We start from the raw sequence: 21,850 nt of genomic DNA on the forward strand, positions 1-21,850 counted from the left end.
GGCCACCTTGAGCTGCCCCAGTTGGCGGGGTCGGCACCGGCGCCCTCTCCAGGATGACGACGTCGTCATCCCTCTCCAGCCCCGGCTGGTCACCGCCGGCTTCTTCTGGCGGGGGCTCCGGGGCCCCAGGCTCTACAACGCGCAGTGGGGTGACCAACAAGGCCCCCTCCGCCATCGCCGTAGCTGCAGCCTCCGCTTGGGCCTTGGCTGCGGCGTCGGCGCGCGCCTTCGCCGCCTCCTCCTCCTGCGCCGCCTGGGCGGCGGCCGCCTTCCGTGCCTCCGCCTCCCGCACCTCCCGCGCGTTCCGTTCCGTCACCGGCTGAAGGTCGGCACGGGGGTCCACGCGGCGAGTGGTGCTTCCAGATCCCCTTGGCGACTCAACGACGGAGGCGGCAGCCGCCCGCTCGAGCAACAATGGAGCTCTGGTTGTTTGGAGAAAAAGACAAGGATTCAGGAGCCACCAGAGAAAAGAAAAAAGAGTACACGAAGGAGTTTGAACTTACGCCGACACCGTCTGTGGTTGCTTCACCGTCTTGCGGAAGCGAGCCGCCTTCGCGGCCGCCTCCTCCCGCCTAGTCGCCGCTGCCCCGCCTCGGGGCTTCTTCGACCGACTGCCGAACAAACCCTGCGCGGCACGACGCTTTTGCCCGCCGCCCCGAGCAGGCGGCGCAGCGGAGGAACCCGCGCCGCGGCCAGACGCCGGCTGACGGCGCGGGACGACTTCGGCCTCGTCATCGTCCGGCCAGTCGTCGAAGCTGACTCCATGCCCGGAGCCGCCTACTTCGCCGCCGGCTTGGCCACCGCCCGGCTCGGTGTTGTCGTCCATAGCAGCCGCCCCCAAGTCGGGGTCCTCCAGATCGTGCTCCGTCCGGTCCAGGACGAACCAGCGCTCCGCGTCCGACCCGCCTACAGGCCGAAGAAGAGGGCTCTGTCGAAAACAAGCCGACTAGTCAGAGTCGGCCAAAAGGAACTCGACGACAAAACTGAGAGAAGAAGAAGAGACAAGGAGAACATACCGTAGGCGGTGGATTGGCTCGGCAATATGGCTCCTTGCCGAACTGCCACTCTGCGGAGAGTTTGCAGTTCGCAAGGTAGTTCACCATATATCCCACCTCGTCGTGCGGCATGTCCTTGGTACACATCCGGCTCGGATCGAGCTGGCCGCTCATCTGACAGATCAGATGAGGGCGGCTCTGGAGCGGGAGTACCCGGCGCGTGACGAAGGCGGCCAGTAGGTCGGGCCCCGACAAGCCCTCCGACTGGATCATCGCTCGCACTCGGGCGACGGCTGCGTTTCCAGCCGGCGTCAGCGTCACGGCCCGGTAGGACCACTGGGGCCGCCTGCCCGCCGGTGGGCCGGCTAGTAAGCCGGCAGATTGACGTAGTCGCCCTGCGGGGCGACGTTCCTCACGTAGAAGTATGACTTTTGCCATAACTTCACCAACTGGATCAGCGTGATGACGGGGAAGGGGTTGTCGGCAGCCACCCTCCGCATCGCGATGAAGGCGCCACTCTGAGCCGGCACGCCTTGCATGCGCGTGCCCAGCTTGGACTGGAAGAACTCCCCCCAGAGCTCGAGGGTAGGGAGGACGCCGAGGTAGCCTTCGCACAAGGTGACGAAGGCGAACAGCAGCACCACCGTGTTCGGAGGAAGGTGGTGCGGCTGGAGTTGGTAGAACTCGAGCCATGAGCGGAAGAAGGCGCTCACGGGCAGGCCGATGCCGCGCAAGAAATGCGAGCGGAAGACTACCCGCTCGCCTTCCCGCGGCTCCGGCGTAATCTCCTTCGCCGGCGCGAGACGGACCTCCACCTTGTCCGCGCCGGGCAGCCGCCGCGTCTTGCGGAGGAATTCGACGTGATCCTCGTGGACATTGGAGCCGTCCCAATCCCCGCCGTACTGCATCGTGGCGTGGGGTTGGCGAGAACGAGCGCGGCGGCGGAGGAGCGAGTGGTGGAAGAGCGCGGCGGCGAGGCGCTGTTGCAAGAAACGGCAGGAGGAAGAAGATGGTGGAGAGAGGAGGAGCGTGCGAGAGCCTGCCGCTCTCCCCCTCCCCCTACTTATAGCTTCGCAAGGTGAAGCTGGGGAGGCCGGACGTGAGGTGAGACGTGGGATTAACTGCACCCACTCCCCCACGCCTCGCAGTTATTACGCCCTAAAAGCGTGCCGAAACCACCGCAGGGAGACGTGCGGGCAGCTTCGGGCCACAGAGAATCCACGCCCGGGCCCGGGCGTGGGCGTGGTGGGCCCCCGACCTGTGGCGACGTCCCGTCGCGCGCGTGGGCTGGCAGGCTTTTTTGCCACGTGGTCCGCGGGCGGCAAGTGGCCGGCCCGCGGCCCGGTGCGCGCGCTGGCCAGCTCCCGCCCTCCGACTCCAAAAAATTTGGCCAAGACGGCGCGCCTAACCAAAGCCGGCTCCCAGCTGCCGGCTTGTCAAGATAGGAAGCTGATCGAGCTTCTCGACTCCTACCCAACCTCGAAGCCCAATCAGCTTCAGGGACTACTGTCGGAGTAAATAGCCACGGGTAGCCTAACCGACTGCCCCTGGCTATTCCAAAAATTATCAGGCCATTTGGGCCTTCAAGCATTTCAAGCATTGGGCCGCCTTCCCCGGCCGGCTACCTCTGAAGCCGACTCTCAGAAGGCGACCCAGCCTCAGCAACCTCCCCCCAAGATAACCACGGGATGGCCGACTCCAGGAAGCCGGCCATAAAGGATGCCGACTCCCCAGAGCCGGCCATGAAGAACGCCGACTCCTCCGAGCCGGCCACGAAGGGCGCCGACTCCAAGAAGCCGGCCAAGACCGCACCCACCAAAACTACACCCACATAACGGTGACAAGACGGGGTGTGGCCATAGTGCGGCCCACTACCCCCGAAGCCCGAGGCAAGCATGGCCACAGGACGCCGTACGGGACGGCCATCTCCCGTCCGGCTCGGCGCTGTAGCCATGCTGGCCTCAACGTCACCCACGACAGACGCCAGTACGGCCCACGGGCGGCGGGCCCCTTTAGCCAGAGAGAGGCGCGAAGGCGGCCCGGCCTCCCCTAGTCGGCCAAGGGCGTAGCCGGCCTCCAGAAGCCGGCTACCCCTTCCCTCGAAGCATGTGCCACATTAAGGAGACAAGACGAGGTAAGGCTACAGTGAGAGCCCTCGAGGCGGCACACTGTAGCCACGCTTACCTCGACGAAGCCCTCGTCATCAGGGACGAGGCTACAGTAAGCAGCCGCCGACAAGACCCTAGGCAGTGGGGCCGGCCTGTCGACCAAGAGGCCGGCAGCCGGCGGGACCCACCAGTCGACAGGCCCCAGCGGCCGGCGGAGAAGCCGGCGAGCGCAGACACTGACGACTGGGACCAGCGCCCAGCCGGATTACAATTGTACCCCGGGGGGGTAGGCCTATATAAACCCCCCGGGGCACCCATGCAAAGGGTTGGCTTCTTAGAGTTACACACACACCATAGAGAGAGGGAAGTGAGAGCTAGCCTTGCTCTTCTTCTCCCTTGAACCCAACAGCTCTAGGAGCATTTGTAGCTACTCTTTCCAATCTAGTGATCATGCGGAGACCCCGCAGAGCAGGACTAGGGGTGTTATCTCCTCGGAGAGCCCCGAACCTGGGTAAGATTCGCCGGCGTGCATGTCTTCGCCTCATCCCGTTTCCAGGCACCGGCGACGTCTTACTGGCACCCACCATGATAAGCCACCCGTTGGCATATGTCGCACCTACCACCCGACAGAACCAGCCCAGCAAAGACGCTGTGCAGGAAGAAGGGGTAAAAGGTGCCGCCCAAGGTTTCCAGCTTGGCAGAGCCGACCCGGAGCGCCGTCTCTCCCCCTCGTTGCTGCTGCACGCCGTCAGCTGGAGCGCGGCGGCGAGGTGCTTCTCCTTGGCGATGGTGGACACGCTCAGGGCTGGCTCGAACCAAGAAGTTGGGCGCGCAGTCGGAGCCGAAGACTTCGTCTTATTGGAGGCCATTGGTGGCGAGCTGAGGGAAGATCGGCAGATCTGGAGGTTTTCTGAGAAATGGGAGAAGGGGATCTGGAGCAAGATGGAAGAAGGCAATGAAGGCTCAGCGGCAATCGCCGGCCTTTTTGTCAGCCAAGGACAGTTGCCAAGGTCACGTGGGGAAGCAGAGACGCCCACGTCCCATCAATCGCCACGCGTCGACCGAGGTCGCAGGCGGTTAGGGCCCGTGGTGCTCCGCACTTGCCCTTTGGCTTCGCCTCGAAGGCAAGTCCGAGCGCGCCTTGGGCCCGGGGGCTACTGTCGGCGTTCTAGGAATGGTGGTACCCAGACTTGCCTGCCTGCGGCCCATGGCGTGGCTCCATCGACGGCCTGGTATGGCCCAGCTTCAGTGACAACAACACAAGACCCTCTGAGGGGCCAAGCCTCGCGAGGCGGACGACATCAAGACCTCCAGAAGGAGCGGCCTCCTCAGGCTGTCTCCCGAGGGGCGGAGAGTTCTATGCAAGCCTCACCTCATGAGGTCCGGATGACGTGAGCCATGACGACCAAGGCCAGGCGGGCACCAGCGGGCGCAGTGTACCAGTTTCCTCTTTGGTGCTAAGGAGGTAAGCACAGGCGCAGAGTCCCGAGGAATTAGCCAAAGGTTTCCATTCCCGTGCAATAAGACCAAGACCGCCAGGACGGCAGGACGGAGGTCATCACCGAGCCCACCACGGCATCACGACCAGAGGCTTTTGCAGGCGAAGACTACTTTTGTCAGGATAGCATGTACTAGTTGTCTCCCTTCGAATTTGGCCGTTGTGGGATCCCTTTTATGCCTTCATTTGGGAAGAGGACCAAGGCCACTATAAATAGGACTTAGCCGCCACCATAGGACGGACGGGATCCATTCCACCCTCACACTCACCATCTCACCCGATCCCAAGAGCACCTCTCCTCCTGAGGCTATTCACCACTGTACTAGTTCATCCTCAGCCCCTCGAGGCCAATCCACCACAAAGCAGGAGCAGGGTTTTACACCACAAGGTGGCCCGAACCTAGGTAAACTGTTGCATCCCATTTCCTTACAGTTCGTCGAGCTAGGCCGCGAGATTAGCGAGTAGGCAGACTGAGAAGGATGAGGTCTTCGCATGCACCCCAGAGTTCGAACCTCTCAAGGGTTTGCGGAACCCGAAATCCGACAAATTAGAAAATGGGTGATGACGAGTGGCTGCTGAGTGTTGAGGATGTATCTCAGGATAAATCGGGTTGGCTTAGTGGCTGCTGCACGCCTGCGCCCTGAACAGACTGGGAAGGTAGGCACGGTGGCACGCCTGGGCAGGGGTGACGTTGTTGGGCGAGCGGCTCCTGGCCTCCTGTTAGTCCGGCGTCTCCTCCTAGAGGCATGCCGTCCGAGGACGACAAGTCACCGGCGAGGCAGGTAGCTGGGGGCAAGTAGAGATCGGAAGCGCAGTAGAACAGAGTGGAATCGGGGCCTGAGCCGACCCAAAATCCCAAGGTGGGCCGCGGCCCACCGTGGGCACCCTGTAGATCCACACCCGAGTGGCGTACATGCATTTTTGAAACTAAATTAGGAACATTTAGCTGAACAATTAAATGACTCTATTTTAATAATATCATATTCGTATTTGAAGAACTAAGCTTGTTTAGCTTGATGGGTGGAGCAGTGTTGTTATGACATGAAGCACGTATGTTGACCGTATAGTGATCATAAAAGGGGGGAACCCTAAGCATGATCAATTAAACCCTATTATGACTGTGCCATGGCAGATTTGAAGCTGCAAACCACAGAAATACTATTTAGCAACCATTGTTTGCTTCAAACTAAGAACTAAATTCTAAGAGTTGAAAAGAAAGTACAGTAACCAAGTTACGATCTATTTTTTGGTGAGATCAAAAAGTTGAGCAGATATGAAGTACCACCTCTCTTGCGGCACCGTGTAGGCATAGGGGGTGCGATGGCTGTCAGTGGCGTTGAAGCAAATCTGTGACGGTAGACGGGTGCATCGGAGGATAAGTCCAGTTGCGGTAGACGAGAAGGTCGTGGGGGCGGCCCCGACAAGGAGGACGGCGTCGATGAAGTGAGAGGACGCGATGCAAGGCTCCTGGTCCGTCACCGTGGATGAGAAATGTCCATCTCTAGCAGTGGACGACGCGGTCTTGGTAGGCGCTACGACATGGTGGAGGACGGCGGCGATGGATGGGGTGGAGGACGGCAGCAATGGATGGGGTGGCGGACGGAGAAGGCTGGTATGGGGATGGTGTTCTAGCGCGGACGGTGTATGAATGGGAAAATGGAGGGAGAGGTACGGGGAACCATGTTTTTGGGACGCGCCTGTCTGAAATATGGGAAAGTTACGAACTTAGCCCCCATATAAAATTTGGACGTCTCATCGGTTAGGGATAGGACGGTAATCTCGCATCTCCCCAATATTTTCCCAGAGCGATTTCGGGCGAGGAGAGGGTGTTTTGGCGCCCACGGTTGGTGCCCACGGTGTATGAACGGGGCTGACAGGTAGGGCGGTTATGTCACGTCTGAGTGAAGTTACAAACCTACCCCTATTGAAAATATTTGCCTACATCGATTTTGGCCGAGTCGAGTTTGTTTTGCCGCCCACCATGTATGAAAGGGGAAATGGAGGGAGAGACAGAGGTCTTTTGGACGAGCTTGAATCCAATGTGTTTTGCCGCCCACGTTTGGCGCCCACCGTGTCTGAATGGGCTCAGATGCGGTCGTGTCACGTCTAATTGAAGTTACTAACCTACCCCTATTGAGAGCAGTGGAAATCGGGCCGATGGATTGTCCATGTAAGGGGTAGACAGTAATTTCCATCTCCCAAACACTAGCTTCGGGCAGCCGACGTGGGTGTGGACATTTTGCCGCTTCTTTCGAATTTAGGGACAATAAGAATCCACGTTTACCCTGGCAACTAAATTTGAATCCATTTTTTATTCTTATACGAATCTTTGTAAATCATTCTATGTGTTTTTATATATCTTCAAAAGCACGACAAAGATGTATTCCACTGTCATATATGAATATGATTTACAAATGCCGATACTCGAATTCAGAAGCTAGAATCCAGTTTAAGGTGAATTCAAATGTTTGAAACCACTTTATGTCCAACTCAAGTGTCACACGCAGCATAATGTGTACTCCCATTTAGATATGTACACAAGTGATGTCTCAAGGTTCAAAATACCGAGTCAATCAACCAATAATGTACAAAACTAACAGGCATATAAACACTTATAGAGTATATGGATCAATAATATCAACTAACATACAAGTAACGCCCCAGATACACCCGCCGGTGTTCGTTACTTCTGGCGAGATCTAGACTGGCCCCATAGATCAATACTAGTCTTTTCTGCGCACTTTGTCCTCACTCGTGTGCACCAGGGAGCAACTTCCCAGTCGGTCACCATCCTGAAATTACTCCAAGCTGAGCACGCTTAACTTTGGAGTTCTTTCCGAATGGGCTCCTGGAAAAGAAGGAATTCCTTATTGATATGAGTAGTCTACCATCCCTAATAAGCCAGGCTATCACATACACCCCCTCTCAGAGGAACCGACGTCCTCGTCGGGCCACAGGAACGTTCCCTCTTGGCACATACGTCTGTGCATCCAATCTGGCACATGTGCCATGCCGTGTGCCACGACGGGTCACAAACGTCATGCACAACATGATCGTGCACCTATCCGCAAACATCCGTGTAACCGTGAGGTTCGTCTCTGATACCAACTTGTAACGCCCCGGACACACCCGCTGGTGGTCGTTACTCCTGGAGGGATCTAGACTGGCCCCATAGATCAATACTAGTCTTTTCTGTGCACTTTGTCATCACTCGTGCGCACCCGGGAGCAACTTCCCGGTCGGTCACCCATCCTGAAATTACTCCAAGCTGAGCATGCTTAACTTTGGGGTTCTTTCTAAATGGGGTCCCGGAAAAGAATGAATTCCTTATTGATATGAGTAGCCTATCATCCCTAATAAGCCAGCCTAACACAAAGCCAGGCCGTTGTACTTTTTTTTGCTAGAAGAGCATCAATTTTTTAGCGAAGCTAGTATAGCATCTTGGCCCTTTCAGATATGTGCCACTTAAGGACCATCTATATTACTATTATTGTTGAACGCACATTCAGCCCGATTGGCATATTTGTAGGTCTGGCACAGCAATCAAAATGAAGTGCCTCAGAGCCTTATCAAATAATACAGAATTGTGCTAAAAAATACAAACCAAAAAACAAAAAACAATTATTACATGATCTCCAAAACAAATGGTTTGATCGATTACATGAACAAACAACACAAAGGTTATTCAACGATGGAAAAAACATTTCACCTATGATTTACCAAGTGGTAATTTAATTTCCTTTTTTCCTTCAGGACCTTAACAATGCGGTCAGTCTCAGCTTTCTTTGTTTCAAAATCCACCAAATATTTAATGCTTGTCTTGAGTACTGCTTGTGATTGTGTTGTTTGCGTCCTCAACATGTCAACTTCATCTCTCAGTGTAGAAGTAGAATCTCTTTCTACCAATAGTTTAGCCTCTAGAGCATCAGCAGTTGGCAATTCATGATGCATGATTGGGCCGGTGCCACTGCTGTGGGATGATACAACATCCATGGGGACCTCGCTCTTTGATCTTGGGCTACCCTGTTTTGCCATTGAAGTTCCGATTGGATTCCGAAAAGCTGAAGTTAGCAAAACATCTCAATGGGGAGTTAGAACAGCAAACCAGTTAAACAAATAAGGAATTAAAGAGTTTCAATTGGATGCTAAAAATTAGTTATTAACATCATTGTAACCGGTTGCAGCAACAAAGCAGTTAAATAAACAAGTTTTGCAAAAGGTACCTGTTGTGGCATTGGAGTTCCTCTTGGATCCTGAAAAGTTGAGTAGCCAATAGCGTGATTAGAGCAACAGGTTGCAGCAGCAAAGCGGTTAAACAAACAAGTTTTGCAAAAGGAACCTGTTGTGGCATTGGAGTTTCTCTTGGATGCTGAAAAGTTGAGTAGTCAGTAACTTGATTAGAGCAACAAGTTACAACAGCAAACCTGTTACACAAATATATTTTTGAAAATGTACCTGTTGTGTAATTGGACTTCCAATTGGATCCTGAAAACTTGAAGTTGGTAAGATGATTACAGCAACAAGTTACAACACAAACCAGGCAAACAAGGAAGTTTCTGAAAACATACCTGTTGTGCCAACGGAGTTTCAGTTGGATCCTGCAAACTTGAATGTTAGCAATCATAAATAAAGTGTTGCAACAGCCATAAGAAACTAACATCAAACTAGTAAAACCAACCAGTTTTGGCAACATATTTAATTACACATGAACTAGTAAAACTAACAAGTTCTTGGCAATGTATTAAAGTAACAAGTCGGTACCGTTTACCAGCAACACAGACATCTATAAATTTCTTTGATGTAAGCAAAATGATTCCAACACACACATATATATATATATATAAAAGTTAAAAAGATGGTGTCCCTCGTATAAACCTGGCAGTTGTCTATCAATGAACATGCAAACATTACAAGTGCTACAAGTGATAAGAGCAAACCATTTAAACAAACAGGGTATCAGAACGTAAATTACACGTGAATTCTGTTGCACCTTGGAAGTACATATGACCAGCTATCTACGTGCTTAAGTAGCTATTTTAGTTCAGGCAAACAGGTAATTCTTAACAGTAAGTATCAAACACATAGATAGGCGCAGTCTATATAGGATTAACAGACTATGGCATTATGTAATTAGTAGCAAACTAAATTAAGCCAAGCAACATAATTGAACAATTTTGCAATAAGTGGCTAACTAAAATTCTGAGTAGCAGGTAACTAAACTTACGCTAGATCTTTGTACAGGCACACTGCAACTTCTTTTTCGCTTACAAGGTTCTACGAAGGAGTCCATGGCATCAATTGCTTGGATACGCAGTCCCAATACTTCTTTCTTCCCACACTGCATTGGTAAGTCGAATGGTTAATATGATAAGATGGTGCGTCCTTGATATGTTATATGAGGATGGGTTGTCAGACTAGTTGTAGCAACACACATCACACTGGCTTTTACTGTATATTTCATGCGATTGCATTTGGTATATCGAGATCTAAGAAATCTACAATAGGATGAAAAGACTGGCATCCTTCATATTATTGGCGAACTTAGTTCATAGAAACAAGCAATTCAACCATTCTATGGGTAAATAAAAAGCGCCACTAGAATATTTTTCACTACCCCAATCATACACGCAAAAAGGGGCGACGCCACCGTAGGGGCTGGTATGGGCGGCCGCCTCGGGTGGCTGGAAAGTGTGCACCTAGTTTGAGTCGTCCAGGTTGGCCCAGGCTAGTTTTGTTCGTCCCAGCTATACCTGGACGCGAGCCGAGCCGAGCCGAGCTCGGGCCGAGCCAGCCATTAGCTCGCCCAGCACGAGCCGAGCCAACCCGAGCTAACTGCTCACGCGAGCCTAAGTAGCAGGCTCGACCCGAGTTGTGTGCTGGCTCGGTCCAACTCGGCAGCTCGTGTGCACTGCACATCAGCGTGCAGACTACTCCCTTTCTTTCTAATATAGTAGTATTTATATGTACTAAGTGCTAACTTTGACAACAAATACTCAAGCAAATACACCCAAGTGCTAACTTTGGTCAGCATCAACACTGAAAGCCTGAAACTTTGACAGCATATACACCCAAGTTTGGACAGCATTAACACTGAATGTCTGAAACTATTGACAGAAAAATACACACAGGTTTGGACAGCAAGTACACTGAAATTTGGACATCAAATGCACCCAAGTTTGGACAGCACTGAAGAAATTGAGATGAACATAAACCATTCATGAGTTTAGCAAAATAAGATGACATATGTCACATCCATAGTTCAAAGTTCAATGACAACATAAACTTAATAGTCCAAGGTTGAGAAGTTGACATATGTCACATCTAAAGTTCAGGCAACATAAGCCATGCAAGAACTCCATCATTCAAGGGTGACGACCAATATAGATCCATTGCTTGATTTACTTCCATGTGCAAATTTAACAAATGCATCTTGATGGTCTTCTCCCTACAATGTATCCTACATGTAACAATGGTTATTGTAAATAAGAAAAGCCTACAAGTAACAGAAGTAAACTAAAAAAATCTTACAGGTAACATACTTACTAGTAGTTGCAATCTGCCACACTTTTAGGCAATTTGACCTTCTCCACATCCTCCTCATCATCATCTTCTTCCACATCCTAGTTTTGTGCAAGTTAGCCATTAGATTTTTAGTTTATGGCAATAACATGATGCATATTGAAATCATACGACATAAAACATAGATCGAAATCATACCAACATATTTAAGTCTTTGTGCGCACCCTTGATATAGCTTCCGCCACACACCAAGGCCTCCACCATGTATGGTTTTAGAGAGCTTCCATAATCATCCAGAATTCTTCCACCGGTGCTAAAACTGGATTCAGAAGACACCGAGCTAGCAGGGATAGTTAAGAATCTTCTTGCCATGTTTGCCAACACAGGATACCTAAGTGCATTCACCTTCCACCACTCTAGCAGATTGAAAGTGGCAACCATACCCTCATTTGCATCATCCATATAGTTTCTCAATTCACTCTTAGATCGTTTTGTAGAAGTGGATGATAAGAATGAGAGAAACTCAGAATCTGCAGGTGGCATTGAGGTACTTGTATTGCAAGTATTCTTGCATTGAGGTTCAGCTTGCCTCTTTTGAGAATCAAATTTCTCATACAACTTGTCCAAATCTTTCTTGAATGCAGACAACTCAGTTTCAGCCTTATCCTCATCATAGATCTGCCCAAAGCACCAATCCACGTACTTCATTTTGTACCTTGGATCCAGGAAAGTGGCAAGAACCATGACATTGTTTGGTTCTTCCCAATATTTGTTGAACTTGTCCATCATAGCATGTCCCATAGCATTGTAGGTTTTGTCCTTATGAACCATGGCTTTTCTCAAAGCAATTTTGATACTCACAATGTGGGGGTAAAATATGTTGGCGGTGGGATATGATTGACCCGAAAAGGCTGTAGTCACTCTAGCAAAAGCAAACAACAATGGTTCAATAAGCTGAAACATATCCCATTCTTTGTTTGTAGGCTTCCACTTGTAGTTGGCATCCGAATCAGCATAAGACACCAAGGCTTGCCTATATGGTTGGCCAGTTTCCAACATCTTGTATGTAGAACTCCACCTCGTGCAAACATCTAGGGTCAAATGCGCTCCAATTTTAAGGCCTAAACTCCTGCAAATCTCAACAAATTTGTGCAGCCGGGAAGGGGACTTCTTGAAGTACTTCACTGTCTCCCTTAGGTTCGTTACCAAAGTGCTCATGCAGGCTGTCCCATCCTGCACTACCAAGTTGACAATGTGAGCACAACACCGGACATGGAAATATTTGGCTTCAAAGTCTGTCCCTCTTCGAACAGAAAACATTGCCTTCAAATCTCTAACAGCTGAATCATTGTTTGATGCATTGTCTAGTGTGATGGACACTATCTTGTTTTCTATCTTCCATTCAGTCACACATTCAAACAACGCAACAGCCATGACGTTTCCGCTGTGAGGGGGGTCCAACTCCATGAACGCAAGCACACGAGTCTGCATCCTCCAATGTTTATCTATATAGTGTGCCACTACACACATATAAGAAATGGTTTGGTTACTTGTCCACATATCTGTAGTGAGACTAATGTGGTCCACATTCTTCAGGGCTGCCTTAAGGATTTCCTTCTCTTTATTGAAAACCCTCAAACACTCAGCTCTTATTGCCTTCCTACCAATTTCTTGATATAGCGGGTTCGAGTACTTCATCACAATATTGAACCACTCATGTTCCACCATCCTGAATGAGTAGTTATGGACAGCCACCATTTTTGCAATCAACTCCTTCATAGTTGTGTGCTCATACCCATTGGATGGCACACCTAGAGGAAGACCGGATTCACCTCTAACATTGGACGGCTTGTACCCAAGCCGTGATTGTATAAGTTTCGTCGCAACCTTGTTCTCGAAGATCTTACACTTCTTCATATGCCTATTAAGTGTTGTGGTGCTTGAACCTTGAACATATATGTATAAATTGTGGCAATGCATGCACTTTGCCTTCAACTCTTCAACCTTAGGATCCTTTTCTGATTTCACCATCACCTTCTCAAAAAAAGTCCAACAATCTGAACTCTCCCTGCTAGTACTAGACTTGCTACTACCCTTGGTAGTGACCTTGCGCTTGACTTTCACCCCTTTCTTGTGTTTCTCTCCTGTTCTTGCATTGTCTTCTTCTGAACTAACAACAAACACACCAGTCTCACCTCCAGGGGACTGAACAATATCCATTTCATCCTCTGACATGTCATCTCTAAGATCATACGAGTTCTCTTCTTCCTCAGACTCGGACTCATCAGCAGGCACATACACATTCTCATCCTTCTCTTCCTCATCCTGCTCCTGGACACGATCCTCTTCCAGCTCGTGTTCCTATTCAAACAATGATATTTTGAAGGAAAATCCACTAAATATTTGTATGGCAAGTATACTGAGATTAGGACAGCAAGAATGAAGTTAAACATATGCATCCATCTATAGTTTCTACAACAAAACAATTGAGCCCTCAATAAACAGGGGCATTACATGGGCATAAATACTCACTTTTTAGACAGTATATACACTCAAATGCACCCAATGTTGTACAACATATACATTCAAACGCGCCCAACGAACAGCCAAATAATAACTTGATTCCTCCTACACAAAGCTAGCTAGGCTAGCAGACTGAATAATAACTTGCTACATCAGAAATAGACAATCATGTTACAGACTGTAAAATATTATGCAATTGCTACAAAATATCTGCAGGCGCAAAACTGGAGGACTCTGGTTGCGTTAGACTTAGTCATATGCAAATCTTCAGGAAACAATCAATTACTTAAGCACAACTGATTATAATGGACAATAGCAGATCGGCATAAATCAAGTGGAAACAATAGGAAATTTACTACTTCTTTTGTTGTTCTCTGGCTTATCCCTATGCATCACACAACAAGCTCACAAGCTTTATTTATATCCAGAGGAAAGAAGAGCAGGCCACTGCTTTGTGCTTACCCAGGACTCAGCTTCAGCCGGAGAAGTAGGCGTGACGGAGGTGTTCGCGGAGCCGGTCCAGCCGGATGCAACAACAGCTGCCGCCCGCGCGCCGATACCTTTGTTGTCAGGTAGACGCCGAGGCGGAGGCGGGGGTGGCAGTGCTCGCACCTGCTGCTTTGCCCTCACAAGCGGGTCAACAAGGACGATGCTTGGATTGGCCTTGGAGCGAACGGACGGCTCGATGCTGGCGTCCATGGAGCTGGAGGTCTTGCTTCTGCCCTTCTTCTTTTTTCCAATCGCTGGCTCCTTCCCAAGAATGGAGGTCAATGACCTCTCTTTCTTCTTCTCCATGGCTCCTTGGGCGATCTGGACAAGTGGCGTGTGTGTCATCGGCGACAGAAGGAACTGCGATGGCGGCGGCCGGCGGAGGCTGGCTAACCTAGCGCTGGGGGAAAGAGGATGAGTGCTGCTCGGGGTGAGGTAGAGCGCTAGGTCAAGTGACTGGTGCTGGGCCACTTTGGGCTGTAGAGTTGGACGAGCTCACGGGCTGGCTCGAGCCAAGCTGGGCTCGGCCCGAGGCCGAAACAAGCCAAATAACGCAGCTCGGCTCGGCCTTTTTGTTTCTCGGGCCGAATCAAACTCGGGCCGAGCCTGGGCGACCCCGAGCCGAGCCTGAAAGCTCGAGTTCGACGTCCAGATTTAGTCCCAGCGCATGAGCAGGCAATGTAAAAAATGAAGAAAAATGTTTCAGTTTGGATGGGGCCAATAACGTAAGTGAAAGGGAGGCCCTATAGGAGGCTCGCGGCCCAAACGAGCGCCTCCCATATAAATCGACAGCAGGAAAAATCCCAATTCGTTCGCTCTAGCCTCCAGTCTGGTTTGCTCCTAACCTAGCTGTGACGCCCCCGATTCAATCGTACACTAATCATGCACGCAAACGTGTATGATCAAGATCAGGGACTCACGGGAAGATATCACAACACAACTCTAAAAATAAAATAAGTCATACAAGCATCATAATACAAGCCAGGGGCCTCGAGGGCTCGAATACAAGTGCTCGATCATAGATGAGTCAACGGAAACAACAATATCTGAGTACAGACATAAGTTAAACAAGTTGCCATAAGATGGCTAGCACAAACTGGGATACAGATCGAAAGAGGCACAGGCCTCCTTCCTGGGATCCTCCTAAACTACTCCTGGTCATCGGCGGCCTGCACGTAGTAGTAGGCACCTCCGGTGTAGTAGGAGTCGTCATCGACGGTGGCGTCTGGCTCCTGGGCTCCAGCATCTGGTTGCGACAACCGAGAGGAAAGGAAAGGGGGAAAAGAGGGAGCAAAGCAACTGTGAGTACTCATCCAAAGTACTCGCAAGCAAGGATCTACACTACATATGCATGGGTATCTGTGTAAAGGGGCAATATCGGTGGACTGAACTGCAGCATGCCAGAATAAGAGGGGGACAGCTAGTCCTGTCGAAGACTACGCTTCTGGCAGCCTCCATCTTGCAACATGTAGAAGAGAGTAGATGGTAAGTTCACCAAGTATCATCGCATAGCATAATCCTACCCGGCGATCCTCCCCTCATCGCCCTGTGTGAGAGCGATCATCGGGTTATATCTGGCACTTGGAAGGGTGTGATTTATTAAGCATCCGGTTCTAGTTGTCATAAGGTCAAGGTACAACTCCGGGTTGCCCTTTTACCGAGGATCATGGCTATTCAAATAGATAAACTTCCTTGTAGGGGTGCACCATATTACCCAACACGCTCGATCCCTCTGGCCGGACACACTTTCCTGGGTCATGCCCGGCCTCGGAAGATCAATACGCCGCAGCCCTACCTAGGCACAACAGAGAGGTCAGCACACCGATCTAAATCCTATGCGCGCAGGGGTCTGGGCCAATCGCCCATTGCACACCTGCACGTTGCGAACGCGGCCGGTGAGAAGACCTAGCAACCTCCATTACAAAGGAATTTGCGTTACGCAGTCCAACCCGGCGTGCGCCGCTCAGTCGCTGACGTCAAGAAGGCTTCGGCTGATACCACGACGTCGAGTGCCCATAACTGTTCCCGCGTAGTTGGTTAGTGCGTATAGGCCAGTGGCCAGACTCAGATCAAATACCAAGATCTCGTTAAGCGTGTTATTTTAAAGTAACCGCGGACGCCGACCAGGGCCAGGCCCACCTCTCACCTAGGTGGTCTCAACTTGCCCAGTCGCTCCGCCACAAAGTAACAGTCGGGGGCCGTCGGGAACCCAGGCCCACCGCTACCGGAATAGAGCCACCTGTCCTTTCAGCCCCCACATCGGAATCACTTGCGGGTACTCTACGAGTCGACCCGACTTTAGTCACCAAATGTATCACATAATGTATACAAGTATAAACTCGTGATCACCTCCCGAGTGATCACGGCCCAGTAGTATAGCATGGCAGACGGACAAGAATGTAGGGCCACTGATGGAATACTAGCATCCTATACTAAGCATTTAGGATTGCAGGTAAGGGTAACAACTGTAGCAACAATGATAGGCTATGCGGCAGAATAGGATTAATCGAAAGCAGTAACCAGCTACACTACTCTAATGCAAGCAGTAGAGAGAAGGAATAGGCGATGTCGGGTTGATTATGGGGGGGCTTGCCTGGAAGCTCAGCCGAGAAGGAGGGGTCGTCAACACCGTAGTCGTACTGGCTAACAGCGGCGTCGGTCTCGGTGTCTAGCGAGAGAAGAGGGGGAAGAAATAATAAATATAATGCAAACATATGCATGACATGACAATGAGCGGTGCTAGGTGTGCCCTAACGCGGTAGGAGGTGATACCGACGAAGGGGGGAAACATCCGGGAAAGTATCCCCGGTGTTTCGCGTTTTCGGACAAATGAACCAGAAGTGAAATGTTGCACCTTCACTATGCTAGGGACGTGTGGCGGGCGAACGGACTGCGTATTCAGATTCGTCTCGTCGTTCGACTGTGGGCGAGGTGGAAGAAAGCGGAGCAGGGGAAAGGGGGGAATGGCACTAGGGTTTCGAGGGGGTGCGGGGATGCTCTTATCCTCGGGGAGGGTCGCGGGATGGCCGACACCTGGCAATCGAAGCCATGGACGTGGCACGTGCGTCCAAGGCGTTTGTGATGAACAGGTAAGAATTAGACAGGGAGAGTTGGGCTGGGGGTGGATTGGGCTCGTTGGGCCGGTTGCCCCAGTGGGGGGGGGGGGTTCATTTTATTTTTGTGTTGTTTTGTCTTTTCTTTTTCTTTTTTGTTCTTTTTCTTTTACTATTTTATTTTATTCTAGTTTTATAAAACATAAAAGTTGTACCTAAATTAGTAACACTAATTATACCTCTGCCACAAAAGGTTTAACCCCCAAATAATATAGTTTAGTATTTTATAAAATACCAAGGCATTTATTTATTTGTTTTACCTACTGTTTTAGTTATTTAAATGCATTTAGACCTTTTATAAAAATGTGGTTTCTCCACCAACATTACTTATGAATTATTTGTCACATTTAGAACATTTTAGTTTTGACTTTTGAAAACTTTAACTGTTTGACTTGATTTTAAATTTGAAATTTGAACGGGATTTGAATCATCGCAAGATTAACAACAGTAATCGTGGTGACGTGGCATCATTAGCGGAGGGTTACTATAGCTTAACTATCCGGGCGTCACAATTCTCCTCCACTACAAGAAATCTCGTCCCAAGATTTTAAGAGGTGGAGTAAGGGGGAAAGATCTGGTTACGAAATCCAAACGAATCTTCTCGGTCTTGTTTGCTCTTCTCGAAGAGGTCGATGCATTACATTGATGTCTTCATTCCTCTGTTTCAGGCCATCATGATGAAGTCGTCATCCTTTCTTCGAAAGTTCCCCCGTACTTACGAAAAGGTTAAGGGGTATCTTCGGAAGAACTTAGCGCTACAATGTTGCTTATCGGGTAGATAACATCAGGGAAGGTGGCGAAAAGTAACTCTCGAATTGAAACTTAAGAAATTACCGAGAGCAAGGTAAGAAGGTACCATGAGAAGTTTCGAGCGGGTAGGCAATCGTTCGATGCCTGAACAAAGTGTGTAATGGGGTCCGGAGCAACGAGAATAAGTATTGCGTCTGATACCAAAATAGATTGCTAGGAAGACGACCCATGAATTACAAACGAAATCAAGCGCGAGGCATAACTTTGGCAACATGGGTGTACAGGAGAGCCACGTTTCGATCATGTGGAACTATGGGTTATGGGCCCACCATGTGGTTAAAATTAGGAAGGCTGTTGACATCTTGCACGGTCATGATAGCAAGACATGTCAGAGGGTAGCCTATCAGTTATGTCAACAACATTGTCGGTACCAAGGGCGAGGGACGAAGAGAAACATTTTCCTACTCGTTAAACGAGGTGGACCAATAGGCAAAGTTCTTGTCCATCCGTGGTTACCGGAATGTCATCAACAATAGTAACAGGGTCTTACTGACAAAGTGGTACAACGAGGTATTTATCTAAGCAGAGAATTATCACTGCTCAGTTAAGTCAGATTACAAGAAAGGTTAAACAAAACAATGGAAAGGAAAATACGATTATCATATTAAACAGAATAATGGAAAGGAAAATGTGTTTAAACACATATTTCAGGGGTATATCCTTCCCAAGGACAAGCAGAGCATGATATCCATGGCAAGATATAAATAGAAAACCCTTCAGATGAGGGGAGAGAAATTTCATGACATTACCCATACAACGGTGTTTGGATAATTGACAAGGATTTTTTTATTGTGCTTCAAATGCTCTTATTGAAAATCGGATTACCACAGACAGGCTTTGAGATAGCACTGACATGGTCTTCAAGCAAATGTCAGACTTTGGATACAGGAAGGATCCATCAGGAACAACTTGTAGAATATGTCTTACAATTTCCTCACGGAAGAATGGATAACCTTGCTAAAAAGGATACTATAACAATAGGTCCTCTGGCCAGGCGTGCTAGGCATGACATCACCTTACCGAGTTATATAAATACCCATGTTATAACTCTTGAAAAATGTTCCAACCTTCAAGTCTGACTAAGATTCAGATCTGATTGGTGTTAGGATACCTCTGACTCAGGATGCCTAAGAAGAAAAAGGTGCGACACAATTTGACAAGATGACATTGTAAGATTATCGGGAAATGAACTATGGAAGCGAGTTCCGAAACAAGAGTTCATCATTAAATCAAGGAGAGGGTGAGGAGGTGGCTGATGGAGTCAGCATCAATTCATTGAGATTTCTAAACAGATGGAATTCCACGATTATGTGAACAAGGAGATAACATTTGTTAGATCAAATGATATAATGATGTATGCTCGAGGAGCATATCCACGAGCAAATATTGGTTGAAAGGTGCACCCGAAATATGGGCTTAGGTAGCATGCTCAATGTTAGTATGGTGACCTGATAACCAATACACAAAGAACGAAACTATCATTCATAACTTACAAGCAATAGGGTTGCTAGAAGTTTTGAATTCACACGTCATAGTCCAATTGTCGGTATTCCGGTTAGAAACAACGGGGGGGGCAAGGAATGAACGGAGATGGCAAGAAGTAATACTATATCAAGAATTCTTAAGAGGTGGAGAAATTCTCACAACATTCTTGACATAACAGATGGTAATACTCCAAGGTAGAACATAACCCCAGCTGGATAGGAAGGAACTCAAGGTAGTACATGAGACATGAACAAGTTTGTGTTGGAGGGAGGGCAATAAAGTTGCCGATGATAACACAAATCATCGAGGGGCAAGGAGGGTATTTATCATCAAGAATTTGATAGATATCTCAGAAGAACCTAGAATGTTGATGATGATCACGACACCTTTGTCAAGAGATTTCATGAAGATGTAATCGATCAACGATGAAATCAAGTCAAACGAATGATGAAGCAAAAGGTTATTGGGACCAAGGGTACAACAAAAACTCGAAATCAAGCTTGCTGTTTAAAGTGAAATGATATGACGAGGAAGATTGACGTAAGGTTAGCTCATCGTCGAAAATTGTGCTCCGAAAAGAAGTACCAGGTAGCACAGTTAAAATTTAGCACAATAATGATATAGTCGATCAGGCTAGGAATAACTTGAAGGATTATAAACTCGTAAGGAATGAAAATTACTTAAGAGTTATTGAATCGGAGTGCGGAATCGATTCACTTATTGGTGTTCTCGAGTGAAATAACTCAGAACCCGGGGGAAATCTGAAATCGGTGAGAAGAAATACTAGATGAAGACTCATAGGAAGCAACACAGTTCTTTGATATTCTCGATATACCAGAGGGTAACACTCGAAGGAAGATCTAAATAGAGGTTGCGAAGATGTATTGATCTACAGAAGACAAGTACTTTAACTTGCCTAAGAAATGGAATCAATGAAAAAAATATGGTCGAAACCACATATGTAAATTATCAAACCACAGATACAAGATGAACTTATAATAAGGGGGTAATTATTTTTACGATAAGCTTCCATGATAAGACCTGCATCATGTCCATGGGAATGACCACAAAGGTTCAAGGTCGACTCCCACTTCTTCAATGCATAAACTTCCATTCACCTCTCGTATTTCGAAAATGACATTAGTTGTTGAAAGTTTTACCTCGTGCAATACCAGATAAGTATGACCCGTGAAATCTTTCGGGTTCACACATATTAGGGAAGGCGTTGTTTCAACCCATCAGGGCGTCTTAGGAACATATACCACAAACTTTGGAGTAAATAATACAAGCTCGAAAGTAGAGCATGGTTAACAAAGTACCAAATGCATTCTATACCCATGGAAAGGCTCACAAGGTTATTGAATATGAAGGACACTGTTGGATACTAATCCAACAAGGGGTCTTGTGGTCTACAACAGAGCTGATGTGAGTATTGGAACTCTATCAGAGGAAGAAGGAATGAAAGGGCATCAGATTATAGAAACAACTGACTAATTCAAAGATCAAATGCAAAGGAATTATCATTTCCAAATCAAGGGATCAGAAGCCAATGGTCTGATTAAGAATGGATAAGTTGAATAGACTTAGGGGTACAATCGGCGGCAATTTGATAGGTTGATAACCATCTCATGTTCAAAATGACATCTGGGCCGGAAACTTAATTTAAAAGGATCAACCGATGATTGCGTGCATTCGCACATATTGAATCAACGAACTCAAAATGATAATGGCAAAGGATATCAATAAGATTACCAGCCTTATGGGATTAACCATAAGGCAAGCAAGCAAGAATTTCAAGAGCAATAGGCTTTTGAGGATTTTCAGAAGATCAAGTGGTATTTCGAAGACTTTTGTGAAATACATGAATCAACTGGGGATGAGCGGATACTCGGTAAGTGCGAGGAATTATCCGTAGGGGTGTTCATGTGGATAATGAACTGCAAGGCAGTAGGCACAAAGTATTCTTGGAACAATAGAGAGAATTTTCGAGGTATCTTGTAATAACAAGATCAACTGAGAATAAAAGTAAGAACGACAAGTGTATGTATTTATCCATAGGGACATTTCGAAGGTAGGGAATTGAAAAAGCAACGGGCACAAAGTCTCAGGAGAACATCATAGAGTATCCTCGGAATCTTCTGGTGAAGCAAGCCATCATATGGAATGAAGGGGCTCTCCGGGAGAAAGTATTTACGAGAACCTAGAGTTAGAGTTAGCAAAACAATTTAACCCGAGTAGAAGAGAGATCAGAATCCCAGAGTATAGATGAGGAGTAAAAGATCCTAATACCAACCAATGGCGACGTGGGCC

General features: G+C 48.5%; 1 protein-coding gene across 1 annotated transcript; it reads right to left on the reverse strand.

The window, feature by feature from the left end:
- Nucleotides 1–13,514: 13,514 nt before the first annotated feature.
- Nucleotides 13,515–14,346, reverse strand: LOC123099898 (uncharacterized). The gene is made up of 2 exons (XM_044521929.1): nucleotides 14,106–14,346; nucleotides 13,515–13,748 (listed from the first exon to the last, which is right to left on the reverse strand). The coding sequence occupies exons 1-2, from the start codon at nucleotides 14,340–14,342 to the stop codon at nucleotides 13,656–13,658; spliced, it is 330 nt and encodes a 109-aa protein (XP_044377864.1). The 5' UTR covers nucleotides 14,343–14,346; the 3' UTR covers nucleotides 13,515–13,655.
- Nucleotides 14,347–21,850: the final 7,504 nt, after the last annotated feature.

This window comes from Triticum aestivum, chromosome 4D (assembly GCF_018294505.1).
Source record: "Triticum aestivum cultivar Chinese Spring chromosome 4D, IWGSC CS RefSeq v2.1, whole genome shotgun sequence".
Taxonomy (NCBI): domain Eukaryota; kingdom Viridiplantae; phylum Streptophyta; class Magnoliopsida; order Poales; family Poaceae; genus Triticum; species Triticum aestivum.